Source organism: Parus major, chromosome 17 (assembly GCF_001522545.3).
Source record: "Parus major isolate Abel chromosome 17, Parus_major1.1, whole genome shotgun sequence".
Classification (NCBI taxonomy): Eukaryota; Metazoa; Chordata; class Aves; order Passeriformes; family Paridae; genus Parus; species Parus major.
The window spans coordinates 6,411,895-6,430,805 of record NC_031785.1 but is presented as its reverse complement, the minus strand read 5'-3'; the positions used below and the strand labels follow the sequence as shown (position 1 = coordinate 6,430,805).

At 41.6% G+C, this 18,911-nt stretch overlaps 1 protein-coding gene across 7 annotated transcripts in view; it reads right to left on the bottom strand.

The window, feature by feature from the left end:
• Positions 1–960: 960 nt before the first annotated feature.
• Positions 961–18,911, bottom strand: part of CDK5RAP2 (CDK5 regulatory subunit associated protein 2) — a 69,346-nt gene continuing 51,395 nt past the window's right edge. For all 7 annotated transcript variants that reach the window (XM_033518381.1, XM_033518382.1, XM_033518379.1 and 4 more), the window contains 12 exons: positions 18,238–18,422; positions 16,998–17,123; positions 13,247–13,363; positions 12,784–12,973; positions 12,446–12,567; positions 10,831–11,079; positions 9,755–9,844; positions 9,392–9,651; positions 7,016–7,162; positions 5,014–5,152; positions 2,072–2,118; positions 961–1,156 (listed from right to left, as the gene is read on the bottom strand). In XM_033518381.1, coding sequence (XP_033374272.1) covers positions 1,097–1,156; positions 2,072–2,118; positions 5,014–5,152; positions 7,016–7,162; positions 9,392–9,651; positions 9,755–9,844; positions 10,831–11,079; positions 12,446–12,567; positions 12,784–12,973; positions 13,247–13,363; positions 16,998–17,123; positions 18,238–18,422 — 1,732 coding nt within the window. In that variant the 3' untranslated portion in view covers positions 961–1,096. The remainder of the gene's footprint in view (positions 1,157–2,071; positions 2,119–5,013; positions 5,153–7,015; positions 7,163–9,391; positions 9,652–9,754; positions 9,845–10,830; positions 11,080–12,445; positions 12,568–12,783; positions 12,974–13,246; positions 13,364–16,997; positions 17,124–18,237; positions 18,423–18,911) is intronic.

Sequence of the window (18,911 nt, the reverse complement as noted above, 5' to 3'; positions counted from 1 at the left end):
TGGCACAGGGTGCCTGGAGAAGCTGTGGAAGTGCCCCAGGCCAGGCTGGACAGGGCTCGGAGCAGCCTGGGACAGGGGAAGGTGTCTCTGCCATCCAGGGCTGCCATGGGATTTAAGGTCCTGTCCAAGCCTGCAGCCCCATGTGCTGTGCAGGGATCAGCCCCAGGGATGGGTGAAGTTCCAGCACAAATATAACCCAAATTCAGTATTAGGATCTCCCAGTGCTCAGATGCCAAGGGCAAATTTCATTGTACAGGGGGGATATCATCAGCTTGAGGGGGAGAAAACATCGTGGTTTGTGTGAAATGAGTTCAATAAAGTCATGCTTGCACTACAGACTCTGCTTTTGTAACCAAAAATCACTTCAAATTATGGTCTTGTTCATGCTAAACTGAACTATTTTCCCAGTTCACTTTGTGTCACTCAGGAAATAAATGATCTGATGTGGCTGCTCTGGTCAGTAATGCCCAAAGCCTGAGGTGTGAAACAAAATAACACAAACACATTTGTGATGATTTTTCATTTTAATTGTCTGATTCTAAGTAACATTTTCAGACACAGCATCAATCTAAGTACCTTACACAAAGTCCAGCATCAGGCAGCTTCCAGAAGAACCTTCCAGAGATGGTTAAAATGCTTTAAAATATTTAACATCTTTCACATTGCTAAAAAACAATGACAAATGGCAGAGTATTTTTTTTAACCTACATTCTTTTAGCAGGACAGAAACAATGGAAGGTGGATCACATTCTTATTTCTTTCAGGATCTGTTTAACTACAACAACAGTTTTATAACATGACAAGTACAAATATAAAATTTCAAATGTGCCAACTTTAAAAAAATCTGGATTTTTCCTCAATACCTGCAGTACCTTGCTTCTGTAATAAATATTAAAAACCATCTTTACATTACAGAAAATGTTAAATAAGTTATTTACCAAAAGGTATCTTTTTTCATCCTTTTTTTTTTTTTTTTGGTCAAAGGCTGATTCCATTAAAAGAGCTGAACAAACATTTTTTTACATCAATAAATAGTAAGGCAGCACAAAGCAAACAACACTCAGAAAACCGGTCTCTGTTAGCAGAACTTTCTCCTTCAGAGAATCCTTTTTTTGCTGGTGTAGGAAGGTGATTTTTGATTCTCAGCTGGTGGAACCTGGTTAGAAAAGCACAAATTATTATTATTATTATTATTATTATTATTATTATTATTATTATTATTATTATTATTATTATTACAGTAATTCAGTGGTCTCAATTTGTCCCTACCCCATCCTGCTGCACAAGGATGTGCAGAGAGCAGCTCCTGTGTTCATCAGATCTCCAAATTAAAGTGCTAAGACTTCAGTAAGCAGGAAGTTTGTTTTATGTCATCACTTTCCAGCTCAGGCAGGGCTGAGAACAGCACAGCAGCTGCAGAGGGAAATGCTGATGCTGATGGGGATGAGGGAGAAGGGATGCATGGAAAAAGCCAGAGGAAAATTTAAGGAGGGGCTGGGAATTGTACAATTATTCCGAGGGGAGGGGTGTGAGGAGAAGGAGGGGATTTCAGAGACAAGGAATGCATTGAATCCTTCTGGGAGTAAAGTCTGAACCTTGTGGGAGAAATCAAATCTGAGCAGTGGTTCCTGAAACACTGAACACCCTGCACCAGCAGAGAGCTCCTTCCAAAAGCTTCCCCTGTTGGGTCTCTGCTCTGAAAACAAAAGCCTCACCAGTGCCTGGCACAGGCTCCAGCTTTTAACAACTGAACTCCTGCAGCAGGCAGGGTACCAGGCTGTGATCTCCTGGAAATGAACTGCTGGAAGATGATGACAGACATGAATATTAATCTAGGAAAAGCATCAGGAAGGAGAGGGTTTAGGTGTTTATGTGGTCAGTCATAAAACTCTTAATTCAGCCATCAAACACAGCAGGCTATTTATCACACTAAACTGCTGTCACCCAGGCTTGATTAGGTAGCAAACCTAAAGCAAATCAGACTAATTCTGCAAAATACTCCTGACACAGCACTGTGGATTTCTGACTAGCAGAGACCAAGGAACACAATGCAAACAAAAATTTGACTTACTTCCAGGTTTCCTCTGGCCTTCTTCAAGACATCATGTGTTAAAACCACTGGAAAGAAAGAGGAGATTAAGAAGAATACTGCAAATCTTTCTAAATGACTAAATATGAAATCATGTCTGAGCACGAGGGTTCCCTCAGGACTGCAGGTCCAGAGCAGTGCCACCCCTGGAATGCCATTTTCTGCTGCTGGTCTGTGTTCCACAATCTGCTTTTCAAACCTAAGCATCCTGGAAGTGTTTTTAAAGTTTTTCTGCCATGTGGAACAGGCAAAGCTCAGCACTGCATGTACCACTGCAGATCTGCACAGCCCCTGCCACGCTCATCCCTCCATCCAAGTCACACAGGAAGATTTTCTGTTCATTTTAAAGGGAGGTGGTGCATGGTCTAACTCCAGTTTGATCCTTTAAGTATCCTCCTTGAGCTGGGGAGGGCAGTTAGGAGGGGGAGATGAGGATAGATGGCAAAAGGAGTCAGCTCAAGGACAAAGCAACCTCTCTGTGCCACGGGGAAATCAAAAACCAGTGGCCTGCTCTGAAGGGTTCCAGGTTTCCTCCATTCATCCAGCCCAGTCTGTCTCTGTGGGGCCAGCAGGAGACCTGTGAATGGAGGAGGGGGTGTTTCCAAACAGAAGTGGTATTTAGAAATGTCAGGTTAAATATGTGAGTCTCTAATCTATGTCAGCTCTCTAACTGCTGAAATGCACCACTCACAAGCACCAATTTGATATTCCTGTCTCAAAAATAAACAATTTAGCCATAATAAAGATTTTTCATTACAACAATGAGAAGCCAACAACTCCAAGGGTAGAGCTGTCACGAGATAATTACACCCTTGGCAGATTACTGCAATTTGGCACTGCATTGTTCCATGCTCAGAGGTTCAGATGAGGTTTATAAGCAATGAGCTCTCTCGCCAGAGAGAGCACACAGAAGACTCTGAGCCACAAGAATGTTCCAGTCTCTGCCTCTAAATATATTTAGGAATGTTCAGCTACATAACAGAGGGAACCTGAATATCCTCACTGGAGCAGGCAGGTAACAGGATGTGTGCAGAAGGAAGGCAGGCAAGGTCACCTACTGCAGTGCTTTCCATTTCTTGCTAGAGAAAGGAGAAGGGATCTCAAAACCAAGTGTAAGCAACCTGATAAAACCCAGCAGCTTCAGGTGGTCCCCCAGTTTTGCTGTAGGCTTGGCCAGGAATTTGTGTACAGATGCAAATTAGAAACATTTCTGAAATTGCTCTTTTAAGACAAAGGCAACTCGACATCCATAATTCCCATAATCAATGAAACTTGGAGAAAATCACTTCTTTTTGTGTGGCTCTCTGCTCAGAAGAGCTCTGCTACTAAACCCATTTCACCTGGCAAACTAGATTTTTCTAAATCAAAACTATTAAATTCAGCTGATGAGGAGAATTTGGGAGCTGTGCCACTGCTGGCACAGCTGCTGCTCTCCAAGCAGAGATTTGCATTACAGGGATTTCAGAAAATGCAGGTTTCAGTTTCTCAGCACCTCATTCAGAGGAGGTTGAATGCCCTGATAAAAAAGTGAGCACATTTAGGACAAGAGGCACTGTTTGCTTTAGGGAAGTGTGGCTGGAGTGGCTCAGGGTAAATTCTGGCTAGAAGGGTAAATTCTCTGTGGATTTATACCTGGCCTAGCTCTGAAATCACCCAGTGTGTCTGAGATGACATTGGAACTGGTCAAACCAGACCAGCCAATCTACCTCAGGGACATTATTTGTAAAGATGTAACAGAATAGCTTTGATTTTTACATGACAACCTCAAACTGAGTTATTTGGCTCTACAACATGAATGAAACACAATTTATGACTTAATACAAGTAATTTGTACACATATAATAAAGCAATTTTGAAAGAAGTGACCAAACATCAGCCAATAAATGCTTGAAACAACAAAAATCTGCAGGCAGAAGATATATGGGCCTTAGATATAAAAATTACAGGCTATGGAGCAAAATAGCATTTATCACTCTACATTGCATTTAACTGACTTGAGTAACATATAATATTATGGATATTTTTATAACTTTGTATGGTGTGGAAAATTTTCCAGTCTAGATTAATTACTGATAGCACAAGTGCCACTCCATCAAGGACTAATGAGCCATTCAGTCCCACCACTTTAAAGGAGGCAAGAATGGATTTTTTGCATTTTTTTGTTTTTACAGATGAAAATGAACTCCTCCTCCCACAATTTCACATATTTCTGTAGCAGGAAGAAGGAGAGTTCCATTCAGATCTCTTCTGGTGAATGATTAAAGTCTAAAGCAGCAGAGATGGATCTCTTCAAACAGACACCTGGCTTAACACAGCTACAATACTCCCTTTGTCCCACTTGTTTTCATGTTTCCAGATAATTTTCTAGACATGGCCACTAAGGGTGAAATAGAATTCCACAGCATGCCCTAATTTTTCATTTAAAAAATTACTCCTAGCAAGTTTTTGTTTCCCTTATCCTGAGCTTGTTTTCCTGCACTTGTTAGTCTGCTGCAGAGCACTGACCTTGCAGGGCAGTACCTCAGAAAATGTAAAAGCCTAATTCCACATTTATTAACACTGAGGCAAAATCACGATTTTGACAATGTCAAAAACTTTGGCTGAAAATGTTTTACTTTGCCTCTGTCCAGAACTGCTGTAAAAGAGAAACAGGAGTGTCCAAAATGGAACAACCCAAGTAGGAATTAGAGGCAGCTGCATGGATTGACACTTTTTCAGTGGTCTGTGTAAAACCATGATCAGTTTTCCATGATATCCTCTACAGCCTTTTGTACTTTGGGCAACTTCTGCCCACTGGAATGAGGCTCCATCAGTCCAGCACAGCCCCAGCCTGTTTGTCACTGGAGAGCACGAGGGAACACCAATTCTAAAGGTAAAAATTCTACAGAGATAAAATGAGAATCATTATTAAAGCACACACTCACACTGGTCAATGATGACTTTCTCCATGTTTTCCTTCAGCTGGTTTGTGGAGTGCAGGCGTTTCACTGTGCTGTGCAACTTCTTCTCTTGCTCACACAGTTTCTTACGCAACCTAAATATTTCTGCTTTCATTCCTTCATCCTAAATTGAGAGAAGAAAATAAGATATTAAACTACTTGCTGAAAGTATTTTCTGCACTGGGAATTGTTCAGTACCTTGGTGCAAGTACCCTCAAGCTTCCTTGGAGTACCAACAACTCAAAGGAGTGGAGGACCACCACTGAGTCCTTCACATCCCCCATGACATGAGATTCTGTGACACTACAATTCTTAGCTGGAATTCAGTGCAAGTCATTTTTCTATTAGACAGGTGCCTGTTTTTGCTCTAATCTAAAAGATAAGGAAGGCCAGTGCCAAGGGATCAGTGCCCTGTCTGCCAGGTTCAGAATTCCAGCTTCCTCCTTGTGTAGTGGCTGATGCTGCCTTCAGCACAGGGCTAAACTGGGACAGTTTAACTGCAAAATTATTTCTCAGTATCATTGTGAAGGTTCGGTTTTCACCACCAATCCCAACAAAGTTCTGCTCAGTGACTTGTAAAACAGGACTGTGAGAAGCCCTGGAACATCAGTGTCACTGATTTGGGTCCTTGTGTGGATTTAAGCTTGGACCTTTTTTCCTTGTTGTGCCACTTGTTAAGTAATAAAACTCCTGAAATTTGCCCCCACTAGTTATCTCTGCAGAAGAACTGATTATTCACAACTGCTGTGGAGCTGCACAGAAGGCACTGAATGCTCAGAGTATTTTAGAATCCAAACTTCAAGAGAGAGAGAGAGAGAGATTCTTTCATATTCTGCATTTAAGACATCAGGAGCAATCTAATATCCTTAGGATCAGGAGGTGTTGGATAAGAAACTCCAGAAAAGATCCTATGGGGCTCTAATGAGGAGCATCCTGGGAATTCAGATCCCCACAAACATTAAAATCAGCCTTTCAGGAGTGAGTGATCCAAAGCAAGGCTCAGATCAGTGTCAGGAAAGCAGGAGATGCATCCCCCACATCCTGAAAGCCCTGTGTGGGTGAGGGACGTTGAGTCCCTGCAATCCAGGCCAGCACAGAGCTGCCTGCATGGATTCCACACATGAGGATAAAAATGGAAGTACACACCCTTGCCAAGGCATCCCAAATCTGGAGCTGAAACATCAGTGAATGTATCAGACAGCAAACTTCACTCCCACTGCTTCTGTGATTTTATGTATTTAAGGATGCTAAAAAATTATCACCAAAAATGTTATGAAATTATATAGAAAATGTTTGTTTTCCCAAATTTTGAGGTTTTTTTTTTTTCAGAAATATCCTGCTTCCCTTAATAAACACATACAAAAACCTCAGTGAAATCACTTTAGATTTATTTTAGAGCCAGGGTTTGAAACAGTGTCAGTGCTGAGTGGTGGTATTCTGACAGCAGAGATATTTCATTCTTCATTTAGTTTACTTTTATTCATTTACATAGTGCAATCCTTTTTAGTTAAAGTGTTATAAAACTTGTCTTGGGGTTCTGTCACACTTTTACAAAAGCTTCTTCTTTTACAGCTTTGGCATCAACAACTTAAAAGAAAATGTAGCTGAGATTACATCGAAGTTGCTGATGTTTCTCTTCTTACCAATACACACATGATCAAATTGAATTTGGTTCAAGTAACAGGGAGCCCAAACCTTCTCCTGTTGAGCTGGAGCATTTGCCACCTCCCTGGATTCCCTGAATCTCATGTAACAGGATTAGATATTCCATCTTTATTACAAAGTGTGTTGTAAATGAACACCATGAGCAGGACACACCCAGCCTTACACTGAATCCATCTCCAGAGCCTGGGGTCACGATTTTCCAACATGTTCCCAACTGACACATCTGCAACTGGTGCATCCTCCTGGAGACATCCCCAGAGTCCAAGCAAGCACCCCAAACCCCCAGCCAAAGCAGCCAAGGCCAGATGGAGCCCAGCAGTACCTGAATGCCCTGAGCAGTACCATGAGCAGCTTTCAGGGGAAGAGAAACTCTCCAGAGAAGCTTCAGGGAACGTGCAGCCTCTTCTAAAATCTGCTGGACTGTGTGAGTGTTGGTGGAAAAGCCATGCAGGGATGCCTGCTCTGGTACCTGCATCACAGGATTAGAGACATTTCATATTTTATACTTAAACCATTATGAAAGTGTAATCTTAATTAATGGGTTTAATCCAGCTGGTGTGATTTCATATTTCAGATAATGTACACAGCCATTGTGTGCCATAAAAACTAATTTGTTAGTTAACAAAGGCTGCTGAATTATGTATCATCTGAGAATTTCAGCAAGGGAGGGGATTTATCCTAATCAATAACCATGATTAACAATAGATTATATTTACTAGATTTGCTATGCCACATGGTAACAGTTGGCAACTCTCTTCTTTCTTCATTTGCATTTTGTGTCATGTTATTTGAAAGTCAATGATTACAGACATCAATTTAAGCACTATAGATGCTTCTTCCTTAGCAGACCCTTTAAACTGTTCCATTTAATGCTAAAATAACTATCAGGGTACACATAAAATGTTTTCCTCTGCTGACAGATGAGAAAACCAAATGGAAGAAATTGCATAAATGTGAAATAAAGGAGGAAAAGAATGTGAGGGGAGGAAATGAATTACCAAAGCAATGGTGCTACAGAAGGGGGAAGGGTAATGAAAGAAAAGCATTTGCAGTTCCTGCCCCATGCAGGATATAATCTGAATATTTATTTAGCATTGTTATCAAACCAGAATCCTCCTGTCACATAAAATATCCCATTTGCTAAGTAGTCTGAAACTTCAGTGATGTAAAGCTTGATAGGAAACTGCAAATTGTGAAACTTACTGCTTTTATCTTTACACCAACAAAACAAGTTAAAAACTTAGAGAGATTACTTTTTCAGTCATTATCAGTATGTTAACTAGGTCATTGGGAAATATATGATACTTCAGAGAGTCTTAAGTGTCATTCAGGCATCATTTGACTGTGTGAGCACACATGTGATACCACAAAAAGAATTTCAGAATTGTTGCAGACTGCACCTTCAACAGCTTCACTAATTATAACTGCAAAAATAAGTAGCATTAATTTATCCCTGAAGTTAAGAACTGTTTTCTGAAGAGCAGCAAGCATGGTTTTTACAGCATTTATATTATCATAAAATCATAGGGGTGAAAAGGACCTTCATTAGACACTTAGTTTCCTTTCCCTCTCCAAGGCAGGAAAGCATCACATGGAATTTTTAAGCATTGGCATAATCTATCCTCAGAACTGCCTGCAGTCAGTGTCTCTGAGCACCCTCCATGCCACTGGTTCATTATTTTTACCACTGGCTGCTGTTTTCCCTGCCTGATCCAGGCCCTTCCTGCTGGGGTTTAAGTTTCTTAGCTCCCTGTCAGATCCCACAGATGTGCACAGATTGTTCCTTCTCTTTAATTGAAGCTTGTAGGAAAATTTGTCTTTTCAAATCACCCCACATATGCCATCATTAACTGTGTCCAAAAATTAATATTACATAAGAGAAAATTAGCAGAAGTAAACACTAACTAGTTCTCCTATTCTAGACAAAAAGGACTGAGGTTATTCAAGAGAAAATAAACATTTTATTGGTTAAGCATCCCTAAGACTGCAGCAAGAGCACCATGAGTGGCTAACACTGTCAGAGAATGAAGAAAGGATGATAGTGAGTCCTAGAAGACAGTGTTTGATTATTAATGAAATATTCAAGTTTCTGGACTAGCTTATGATATTGTTAAATGTTCAACTGATAACCAGGAAGAGGAAAAATATAAAAAATCTTCCCTGAAATCTGAATGTAATATGTAACAAGCCTCATCAGCATACATCAATCTTTGATGTGCAGTTATAACCTGGTGTTACTAAAAGGCTGAATTCAAATAAGGGGAGAACTTTGTCAGCTCTGTATCACAATTTTTTAATTGTCTTTTATTTCCTGGGTTCATCTCAAGCCTTCATTATATGAAAATTGTAATTATTTTTATTCTTAGGTTACTTTTACACACCCCTAGTTGAAACCTTCTCTACAGCACTTTAGATTTTTACCTGGGGTTTTCTGCTGCTTCTTTTGTTTGGCTTTTTTTATCATTTCCAGTGCAACAAACACCGATTTCCATAGCAAAACCAAGCATTTTTTCCTCATTTAAAGCCAAAACTGAAAGTGACATTGCTTAAAGGCCTAGAATTAACTAACTCAGAATCACACTGAGTCCATCAGGCTGCTGACTGTGCCAAGCTTGAGGCGTCCCGAGTGATTCGGTCGGTTCTTCCCTTCGTGCCTCTGGGTAAAACCCACCCTCCTGTAGAGGATTCCAGCGCTCACCTTTACTCCAGGCTCCTGCAGCTTGGTGCCAGTGACCTCCCTGAGTGCTGTCTCCATGTCTGCCAGCACCTGCTGCCCCTCTGAGATCTGTTTCCTCAGGGCATCGTAGTCCTCGATGAGGCCCAGGACGTGGCGGCCGTTCCTGTCCGCCCACATCCGATGGCCGGGCACCAGGCGTGGGGTGCACGTCCTGCTGGAGCCCGAGGTGCTGCTGCACAGGGAGGCACTGTCCACGTCCTCCTGAGGGGCTGCCTGAGTACCTGGCACAGAAAAATCGGCTCAGTGGGGTTGTTTTTTTTTTAATCCTCACACAATAAAGTTAATTTGCGCCTGACTTGTCGTTAACAGCCGGGCTGGCTCTACCTGGTTTCTCTGCTGAAATGCAGCGTCCGTGCTGCTGCTTCTGCAGCTCACAGATGTTCCTCCTGGCAGCAGGGCAGCTGCAGAGATTTTCTACATATAAAAATGGAGAAGGAAAGCTGTATTATTAGATGTTTACATTTTAAAAAAAACCCTCCCAGCTCTTCAGTTCCTTTTATTGCTGATGCTACACTTGGACTCCAGAAGCAGGGAAAACCAGCTCATTTTTCCAGTATCATGGCATGGATCTTCCAGTATTTATCTATTTTTATGCCTATTATTTTATCCAAATAATAGGTATCTCCCAAAATCAAACCATAGTTTAAAAATCTAAAATACACCCTGATGAACATGTTTTATTAACAAATATAAGCTTCCTGTTAACTCCACAGGAAGTAGGACACTTTTCACAGCTATATCACACTAAAGATTGTCTCCATATTCTTCTTTCAGAACTTCCACTAAGCACCCAAGAGAAAAGCACATCGAAAAACCTCAGCTGCTGACATTCCAAGGAATCTTTCTGCTCCATGTGGCTTTCTCTGGATGTATGGAAAGCTGTTACTTTAAGGAGGAAGATTCTGGTGCCCTCTCTATCCCATCAATATTGGAACCATAACCTAACCCTGGGTGTAAACATTACACTTTCCTTCATTTGCTAAAACAGCATCACTTAACAGTGATTGAAATAAAGGTAAAATATTCCTCAAGGGCAAAGAGGGGACAACTGATTTATCCAGAGCCCATTTAGTGCACTTATTGATCATTTCTGAGTAATATACACTCACCCTTAGCAAACACTACAGAGCTCAGCAGTGAAAAAAGAACCCCCCAGGTAAGCAAAAATTTATAGCAATTTATTGCAGGCATGCTCCCATCCCAGAGACTCTGCAAATGCTCTGCTTGCATGCAAAGGAAGCTCCAGCTGGAGCTCTAGGACAGTGCAGTGTGCACTTCACACCCCAGCTCTAACAGCAGAGGGATTTCAGGAGAGCTGATGTTGTTTAAGGCTGCAGGAGCATCTCTCAAGAACGAGACCCAGGTTCTGCAGTAGCCCAAGAGCACAGAGAGCACAGTACCATCCAGTCCTGCACAGGGCTGAGAGCCTGGCTTCAGCAGGCAGTTGATACTGACAGCTGGCACCACTCCCACTTCCTCTCTCTTCCCTTTGGAAAGCTGTTCTTCCAGTTTTTCATGCAAAGACTTGTTGGTGTCTATGCTCCTCTCCAGCTGCACTCGCAGGCTCTGGATTTCAGTCAGCAGCTCGTGTAAATCCAGTGGATTATTCTGATCTTTCCGGAATTCTTCTGAGGCATCACATCTGGGGTCTGAGACCATTTCAAAAGAAACACTCAAACATCTCTAATAATTAAAATAGTATTACTCACTAAAACCCTCAGCAAGTAAGTTATAACCAGTATTATCCTCAATATTAAGAATTAACTACAAACAGCATTAAGATAATGGTTTGACAAAAAAAAGCATGTCTTAATTGCTTCTACCCTTGAAAGATTTAAAGAGCTGAAAACTGTTTTTTATTTTGTCCATAAAAGCTACAATGTCTCATGCCAAAAGCTAAAATAGATAAAAGGAAAATGAAGAGTATTTACAAAATGTGAAGTGCATTAATGCACAGTCTGGGGAAAGGAAAAGGAATGGAGAACATCAGATTGCAGAGGAGGGATGGAACAGAACTGGGAGTTTAATTTTATACTCTGAAGGAAAACAGTGATCACCTGGCAACCAGAGGAACAAATCTGAACCTGAGAAAAGCAAAGGCTGTGTTTGCCTTCTCACAGAGAGATCAGTACACAAACAACCCCATGCATTCTCTCCTGCTGAAATCCAACTGTTCAGGGCGTTCTGCAGACAGTGGGAAGGGGCTCAGCTGCAAGAGGAGGGTGCTGCCACTCTCTAATGACATCAGGAGCTCTGCAAGAATTCCTTGGAGAATCCAGCCCAACTCTGCCTTAAAGCTCTTCTGCTGCATCCAGCCAGGAAAAGCAGTGGCAGCAGAGCGTAACACTGGGAGCAGCAGGGAGAAAAAAGCAACTTTCTAAGAACTTCCAGTGGGAAATGGGATGTGGTAAGAGCTTTTCAGCAATGAACAGCATCCCACTCTTCACCTCAGCACACCAACAGCTACGTGGTGGCACAGCTTCCTTCCAAGGGGGAGGAAGAACTCAGGTGAGCTCCAGTCCTCCTCTCACCTTTACTGACAGCACAGTGGACATGAAAATTATTAAACAGCTCACTGAGAAGGCAGTCCCAGCACCTCTGCTAGCCCCAAGGAGAAGCCTCTTCCCCCACCTTCCACCAAGAGAAAGCAGGAGCAACCTGGGTAAGCAGGACCTGCAAGGATGCAGCAGCAGGTTTTTAGATGACAAGAAAATTTTTAAGATCCCTGGGGAACTCATCCAGCCTGAGCCATTAAGTCTTCAATTCTGGTTTTTAACTTAGCTAAAAAGATGCAGGAAACTTGGGGGTGTGTAGTCAACATCTGACACATCTCAGGCTTGCAGTCACCACAAGGAGAAAGCATTTGAGCAGCAGGTTGTTGTCAGTTCTCTTTGCAGAGCAGCCACAAGCAGAAGCCAAGGAACAGTGACCCAGCCCTCCTGGCCCTTGACAAGAGCATGTTCAGAGGGAAGAGGTGAAAAGGAAAAGAATACAGAGATAACTGTGCATTGATACCTGTCCCCTTCCTCCTTGCTTCTTCCAGCTTCTCATAAACCTTGATCTCAGTCCGCAGCGACTGCAGCAACTTCTCATTCTCAGAGATCTGATGCTGCTTGACATTAATTTCTGTTTGCAACCTGTTAAGTCCCAATAAACAGCTGAGTTAAATTCTGATTTGATTTTTTTTTCCAAAATCTAAAATCCATTCCTCTTTCCCTCCATAATTCTTCCCTTGCCTTTTGAATATATCCATGCCCCTCATTAATGTTGATGGCTATGGCTAAACACATGCCTGTCCCACTACTGACAACTTCTTCTCTAAATGACTCTTTAAATGTGGACAGAATCAATACCTGTTCAGTTCATTGCGACTGCTGTAAATTTGGCATGTCAGGTATCTGATTTCATCTTCCTTTTGGCAAATCTGCTTTTGCAACTTTTCGTTTTCTTTCTTGACGCATTCATGGTCCTCATGAAGATGCTCAATGATTGCATTCTTCTTCGAAAGAGATTCTCTTAACTTTTCATTTTCCTTTTGTTTATCTGAAACAAGAACCACAAGGTATCTGCAATGCCCACAATGCACTAAAGCTATGATTTTTAACTAAATCAGCTTTTTCAGAGGCTATCTGAAAAAAAAACAGCTGCTACTCCATTACTGCTAATCCCAGTTTGAATGCTGATGGCTGAGCATGGAATTTCAGGGGTGCAAAGAATGGTTAAGTCAATTTAATGAGTGGACTGTGAATATTTTATTGTTTTCTGATCTGGGATGAGTTGCAGGCTGCTTCTGTAAAGAACAGTTTACATTTTTACCTCTAGATCCTTTTGCTAGCATTGCATTCAGAACTTGATTTTGCTTCCTCAGGAAATGTATTTCAGAAGTCAGGGAATTATGCTGCTCTGAGCCATGGATAAAAATGTTTGCAGAACCTATAAATATATACATAAAAGATGATTTATGAGTCATCTCTAGGTCATTAAAGATTAAACTTTCCAGACAAGAACAATTTAAAAAATTGCAGAAAAACATGCTATAAAAGCTATTTCTCCCCTATATATTTTGAAGGTTATCACTACAGGCTAAAAGGCAGCTCAGGTTAATGCCAAGTAATCCAAAGCCCTGTGCAGCACAAGTGCCTCTCATTGCTGGGCAACCATTACTAAAATTGCAGAATTATCCCTGGCAGTCTTTACCTATCAGCTAAAATCCCAACAGGACAAAATGCAGGAGTATTTTGTGACATTGCTATGATTTGAGAAGAAAATTGTAGGAGGGTTTACCATGTATTTTAGTCTTGCTCTGCTCATACTCCATTGTACTTAGTGAGAGAACTGTGGGATTCTACCAGCTAATCCCCAGGGGTTACTGCAGGGAGGCTTGGAAATTGTCTGGTGATAGATCTGTTACCACACAGGCAAGAGCATAAGGCTGGAGTCACTGTCTTGGCCTCAGATTACAAACTCAGAGCCCATTTATGATCACAGGGATGAAGATTTATCCCTCTTAAATCAGTGTTTCTAAAATTTAGGTAACTGAGCCAGTCTTGATCACTCATCAGCAGCCATGGGGAGGAACAGGCCCCTCCAGAGCTCAATCACCCCGTGTTTTCTCCTCTCACATCTCTGAGGATGAGCTCCCCTCTCCTCCAAGAGCTGGATTTCCTTCCAGTGCCTCCACAAGAAACTCTGGTAACTGGCACGGATTAAATGTCTGACTTGGACAAACATAAGGGTGAAGAATCCTGCTCTGAGGATCTTACTGCACTAGCCAAGTGAATCTAAGTGTTAAATCCCCAATGCAGGCAGTTAAATCCAGCCCAGGCCACCCTCACTGCACTGTACTGGTGTTAGTCACCCCCAGTGATGTGCACTGCTGCAGCACAGCCTGCAAAGTGCCACATCCCACTCTCAAGGTGCTGCCTCCAAAATGCAGACTCATTGTTACTGCCCTTTGTAACCTTCTCACAGTCAGTAAAACACTTCAGGAGCCACTGGAATTAAAGCATTTTTCAGCTGATTGGTTATCCCACTATCTCCTGCACTTTAAAGCCTGAGATAAGTACATGAGTGTCAACTATTTGGTTAAATAGAGAAATAACCAGCTGGCAAAAAAAATTAGCTGAATGTATGAGAAGGATGCCTTTCAGCTCTGGCAGTTCAATTCAATTTGATGTGCTGCACTTCCTCTGAGTAATCTCATTTTATTGTAATCCCAATTGAAGCTTTTACCCACTACCTAACTGGGATGTAGTGTGCCATGATATGAACCTCTTGTCACTGCTGAAAGACTCAAAGGCTCTGGAAGCCTGGCACTAATGGCATTTTACTATCTATATGTTAAAGAGTTGAGGCAGCTCTGTGAACTCAAAAGGCTTTCTCCTTTCAGACTGTAACAAAGCAATCCAAGTTGAAGTGGCAAGGCTTGATGGTCTCATCTTGATTCTAATTTAATTTATTGCCCATCACCCAGCTTTATCCCATTTGAAAAGTTACACTATCACAGTTCTACTGAAAGGCTTCAGAATATAACTATTGGTTATCTTCCATAATAAGAGATAATGTAGAGCCAGTGGTAATAGGGCCACAATCCCACAGTTTGACCCACTACTGAGACTGCTACTTCTGTGCAGAGCCCTGCTGACATCAATTACTCTCTGCACAGAGGCAAAGGTCCCCCTAACCAGAGGAAAGTGGAGCATCAGGGCCCACAATTGCAATACACTTGAGTTTCCATTCTGTTTTGTGCTGAAAAAGTGAGTGCTAAGGAAGCCTACCTTGAAGGTTTCAAAGGAAACACAGACTGAAAGAAAGGCACTATTGAAAATCACAGCAATGAAGAAGGAGATATTCACTCCCAGGGAAAGCAAAATAAAGGCATTCAAAAGCTGAAGAGAAGTCTGAGTAGAAACATCAGCTACTTGTGGGTGAAAAAAAGGAAACAAACCCCCTTTTAATGTTAACTGCTGTTAAAAATGTTTGAAACCTAGGACACTCAAATTGAAACCTTTGATTTTATTTTGCAGTTTAACATTTGAAATGATTGAAGCAATTATTTTAGTTCTACTTGCACTGCAAGCCTCAGCTCTACAGGAATGATGTAGTCATTACCAGCATTTGAGTCATTTATAGGATACTGGAAGCCCAAAGGCATTTAAATACTTAAAGAATCTAAATATTAAAAATAACATGGCAAGAACAGTGGGCAGATGTGTGTATACACATCCATACAATATTTATCAGACAAGACTAAATCTATGCAATAACTTTTGTTGAACAAACAATTCAGTATCATGAATTTAGCAGGTTGCCATAAACAATGAAGTATGTTACAACTTAGCCTTGTGTTTTAAAGGAAAACAAACTAAGGACATTCAGTTAAAAGCAAAAATGTTGAATGCAAATCACATAATGATTTGGGTTGGAAGGAACCTTAAGGTTCAATTAGTTCCAATCCCCTGCCATGGGCAGGGACATTTCCACTGTCCCAGGCTGCTCCCAGCCCTGTCCAGCCTGGCCTTGGGCATTTCCAGGGATCCAGGGGCAGCCACAGCTTCCCTGGGCACCTGTGCCAGACCCTCCCAGGGAACATTCCCTCCTGATATCCAATCCAAACCTGCCCTCCTTCAGCTTAAGCCCATTCCCACATGGCCTTGGGAATCCTATCAGTCTCACTGAAGAATTTATTTTTACACTGGAAGTCAAAGAAAGTTCATCTATCAGGGAAAAAGAAACACCACCAGCAAGAGAGCATGTGCATATCTGATAGCATGAAAGAGATCTTTGATACAGAGAGAAACAAGAACTGAAAGAACACAGTGACAAAAAGCAGCTGTTCTAACAGGTAGTTGCTTTTTTCTTTTACTTTCCCAAATTTCTCCTGCACGCAGTGGTAGATGTGCTAAGGCAACAAGAAGACAGATGGAAGGCATAAGACAGTTTATAAAGAAAATATACTTTCACTGCATTAATGGATGCCCTTGCCAGAATCTTTATGAAGCTGTAAAAGAGTTGGAAGTGTTTCAGTTTGGTTATTTCACGAGCACAGAATGCCTTTCCAGCAGTGTAAATACTTCACGAATGAAATGGATGCTTTTTATCCACCTTTCCATCACTGTAAATTATCCCTGAAAGCAAACTGCCATGTGCAGGTTGCCTCCATTTAAACAACAACAGAAATGGATCACAGGGATGATGTAAAACATAATGAATCTAATGTCAATACCAGTGGAACTGAGGAAAAGGAAAGTATGTCTGTATTTATTACCTGCTTCTGGTCTGAGTAATATTACATATTCATCAATTTTCCTATGGGGGAAAAGGTGGGAAGGAGAGTGAAGCAAAGTGTAGAAAAATACAGGGATGGGGTGCTTCAAAAGGTGCTCCAAAAGCATCTTTAGTGAAAGCTGGCTACTTGTGAAGTTTTAAATCCACCTCAGAGCTTGGCTTTCAGAGATGCTGAACACCAGCAACAGAGAACAGTGGCTCCAAACCTTTCCAGTGGCATTTGATCCCTCAGGCTCTCAGCAGAAAGATGGATTTGGTTTCTCATTAAATGAATTCTTACCTTGATCTAGTTCCTTGTCTGTTACTTGTCTCTCAAGCTGCTTCCTCAGTCTCTCATTGGTTTTTATGGAGTATTCTAAACGTTGTCTCAGGATTCTAATTTCTTGCAGGTGTTCCATTAATAACTCTAAATATTAAAGCAAGAAACCACTTCTTATTTAGAGCAGATGATTGTATTCTTTTACACTCTGAACTCCTGTCAAAACTAATAGATGTTAATCCTAAAAGATGACACAGAGCTGTTAAAAATGTCAGATATTGAATATCTGACTCCACAACACTCTTTTCCTATACAGTGCATGCATTCAGTGACAGCTCCTACTCTACATTCTAACTTAAACAATGGTCCAGAGTTTTAAGGCTCTTCAGATTTCTTCTTCCTACAAAAGTGGAATAGATAACAATTTTATCTACTTAAACATTCCCCATACTGAGGAAAGAATCCAAAGGTCTGCAATGCAGCTCCACATTCTGGCTCGGCACACCACCAGCACACATTCTTCCTTACAACAATAGGAAGCTCCCAGAGAAACTCGGAGAGAAATTTGACTTTGACTTACACAATGCACTCCACAATAAAGAAATCTGTTGTATCAAGTTTCATTACTGTACCTTTCCCTTCTTGCTTTGCCATTCTATAATTTTTCTTCCATTGGCTGCAAGTTTCGTCCTTACTCAGGAGTCGATCTGTTCTACCTGCCACTGTGTGATGTGTCAGTTTATCCATGTCACACACTCCTGGTTTACTCTGCAATATTTCTGCCTGAACAGGATGTGCCAGCTCAGCTATTAAATTTTCATTGCTGCCGATAAAGTACTGCAAGCATCACTCGTGTTCAGTGGAACTATCCAGGTCAAACATGACACCACTTATTAATTATGCAGCACTTAACAATTCTCAAGGAAACACAACACTGGCTTCTATAAAATTGGAAAATCTCTCCTTTTCCACACCATAATCTCTTGACAATTGTCTATTTTCACCTTATAACTTGTCTGTTTAAAGAGTGTCTGGAGCACAGTAAAAGCTGATAGCCTAAAACAATGAGGACACAAACTAACACTGCCTCAAACAGGGTTGCCATCTCTGTGTGCCTCATCACTGAAATTGCAATGATTATGTGAGGAACTGGAAAGCTCAGGCAGACAAACATTCTTCATTATTTCTTAATTAGTTCCCTTGTGTGTTATTTATTAGCTTTTCCCAATATCCAGCAAATCTTACATGGGAAAAACATTACCTGGAGGAAACTTGCTGGGCAGAGGTGGCAGTGTGCTGTGCTGGCCTCCCAGGTCATGCCTGTGCTCAGGTGAGCCAAGAGGAGACTTCTCTGACAAATCAAAGTCAGATGAGCTGTGAAGAGCAGAAGGCACAGGAGTCTCTTCCTGCAGATGCTGGTGCATGGTGGCATTCTTCTCATTATCCCTTTTGTGCCAAACAAAACAGTTTGAAATATCAAAGTTATTCTATGACTTCAGAAAGCACAAACAGAGGGTGCCAAATTGACACCAATTTACAGGTAAATTTATGTGACAGGGCATGAAAAACCATAGCACATCAGAAGCTATATCAAGACTGAAAGCTCACTGAAGTCAGCAGGAACAATCACTGGCCCTCCAGCCTACTTTGTATTTTCCAGCACCAGGCAGTCACCTTTGTGTTCAGGGGATCTCAAACTGCATTGAACAGGCAGCTGAGGTTTTCTGTAGCACAGAAGAATCCCAAGCTGGCAGAAAACCAACAAACACAGCACAACACCACCTGCTCTCTTCACCTTCAGCATCAAGGTCTGACAATGAACATCAGCAGTGCTGCACCTGAGTGACCCTGAGGCAGCCCCAAGGGCCTGGGGACAATCAGGGAGGGACTGTCCCCCCTGGCACCTGCACCAGGAGGAGGGACTGTCCCCCCTGG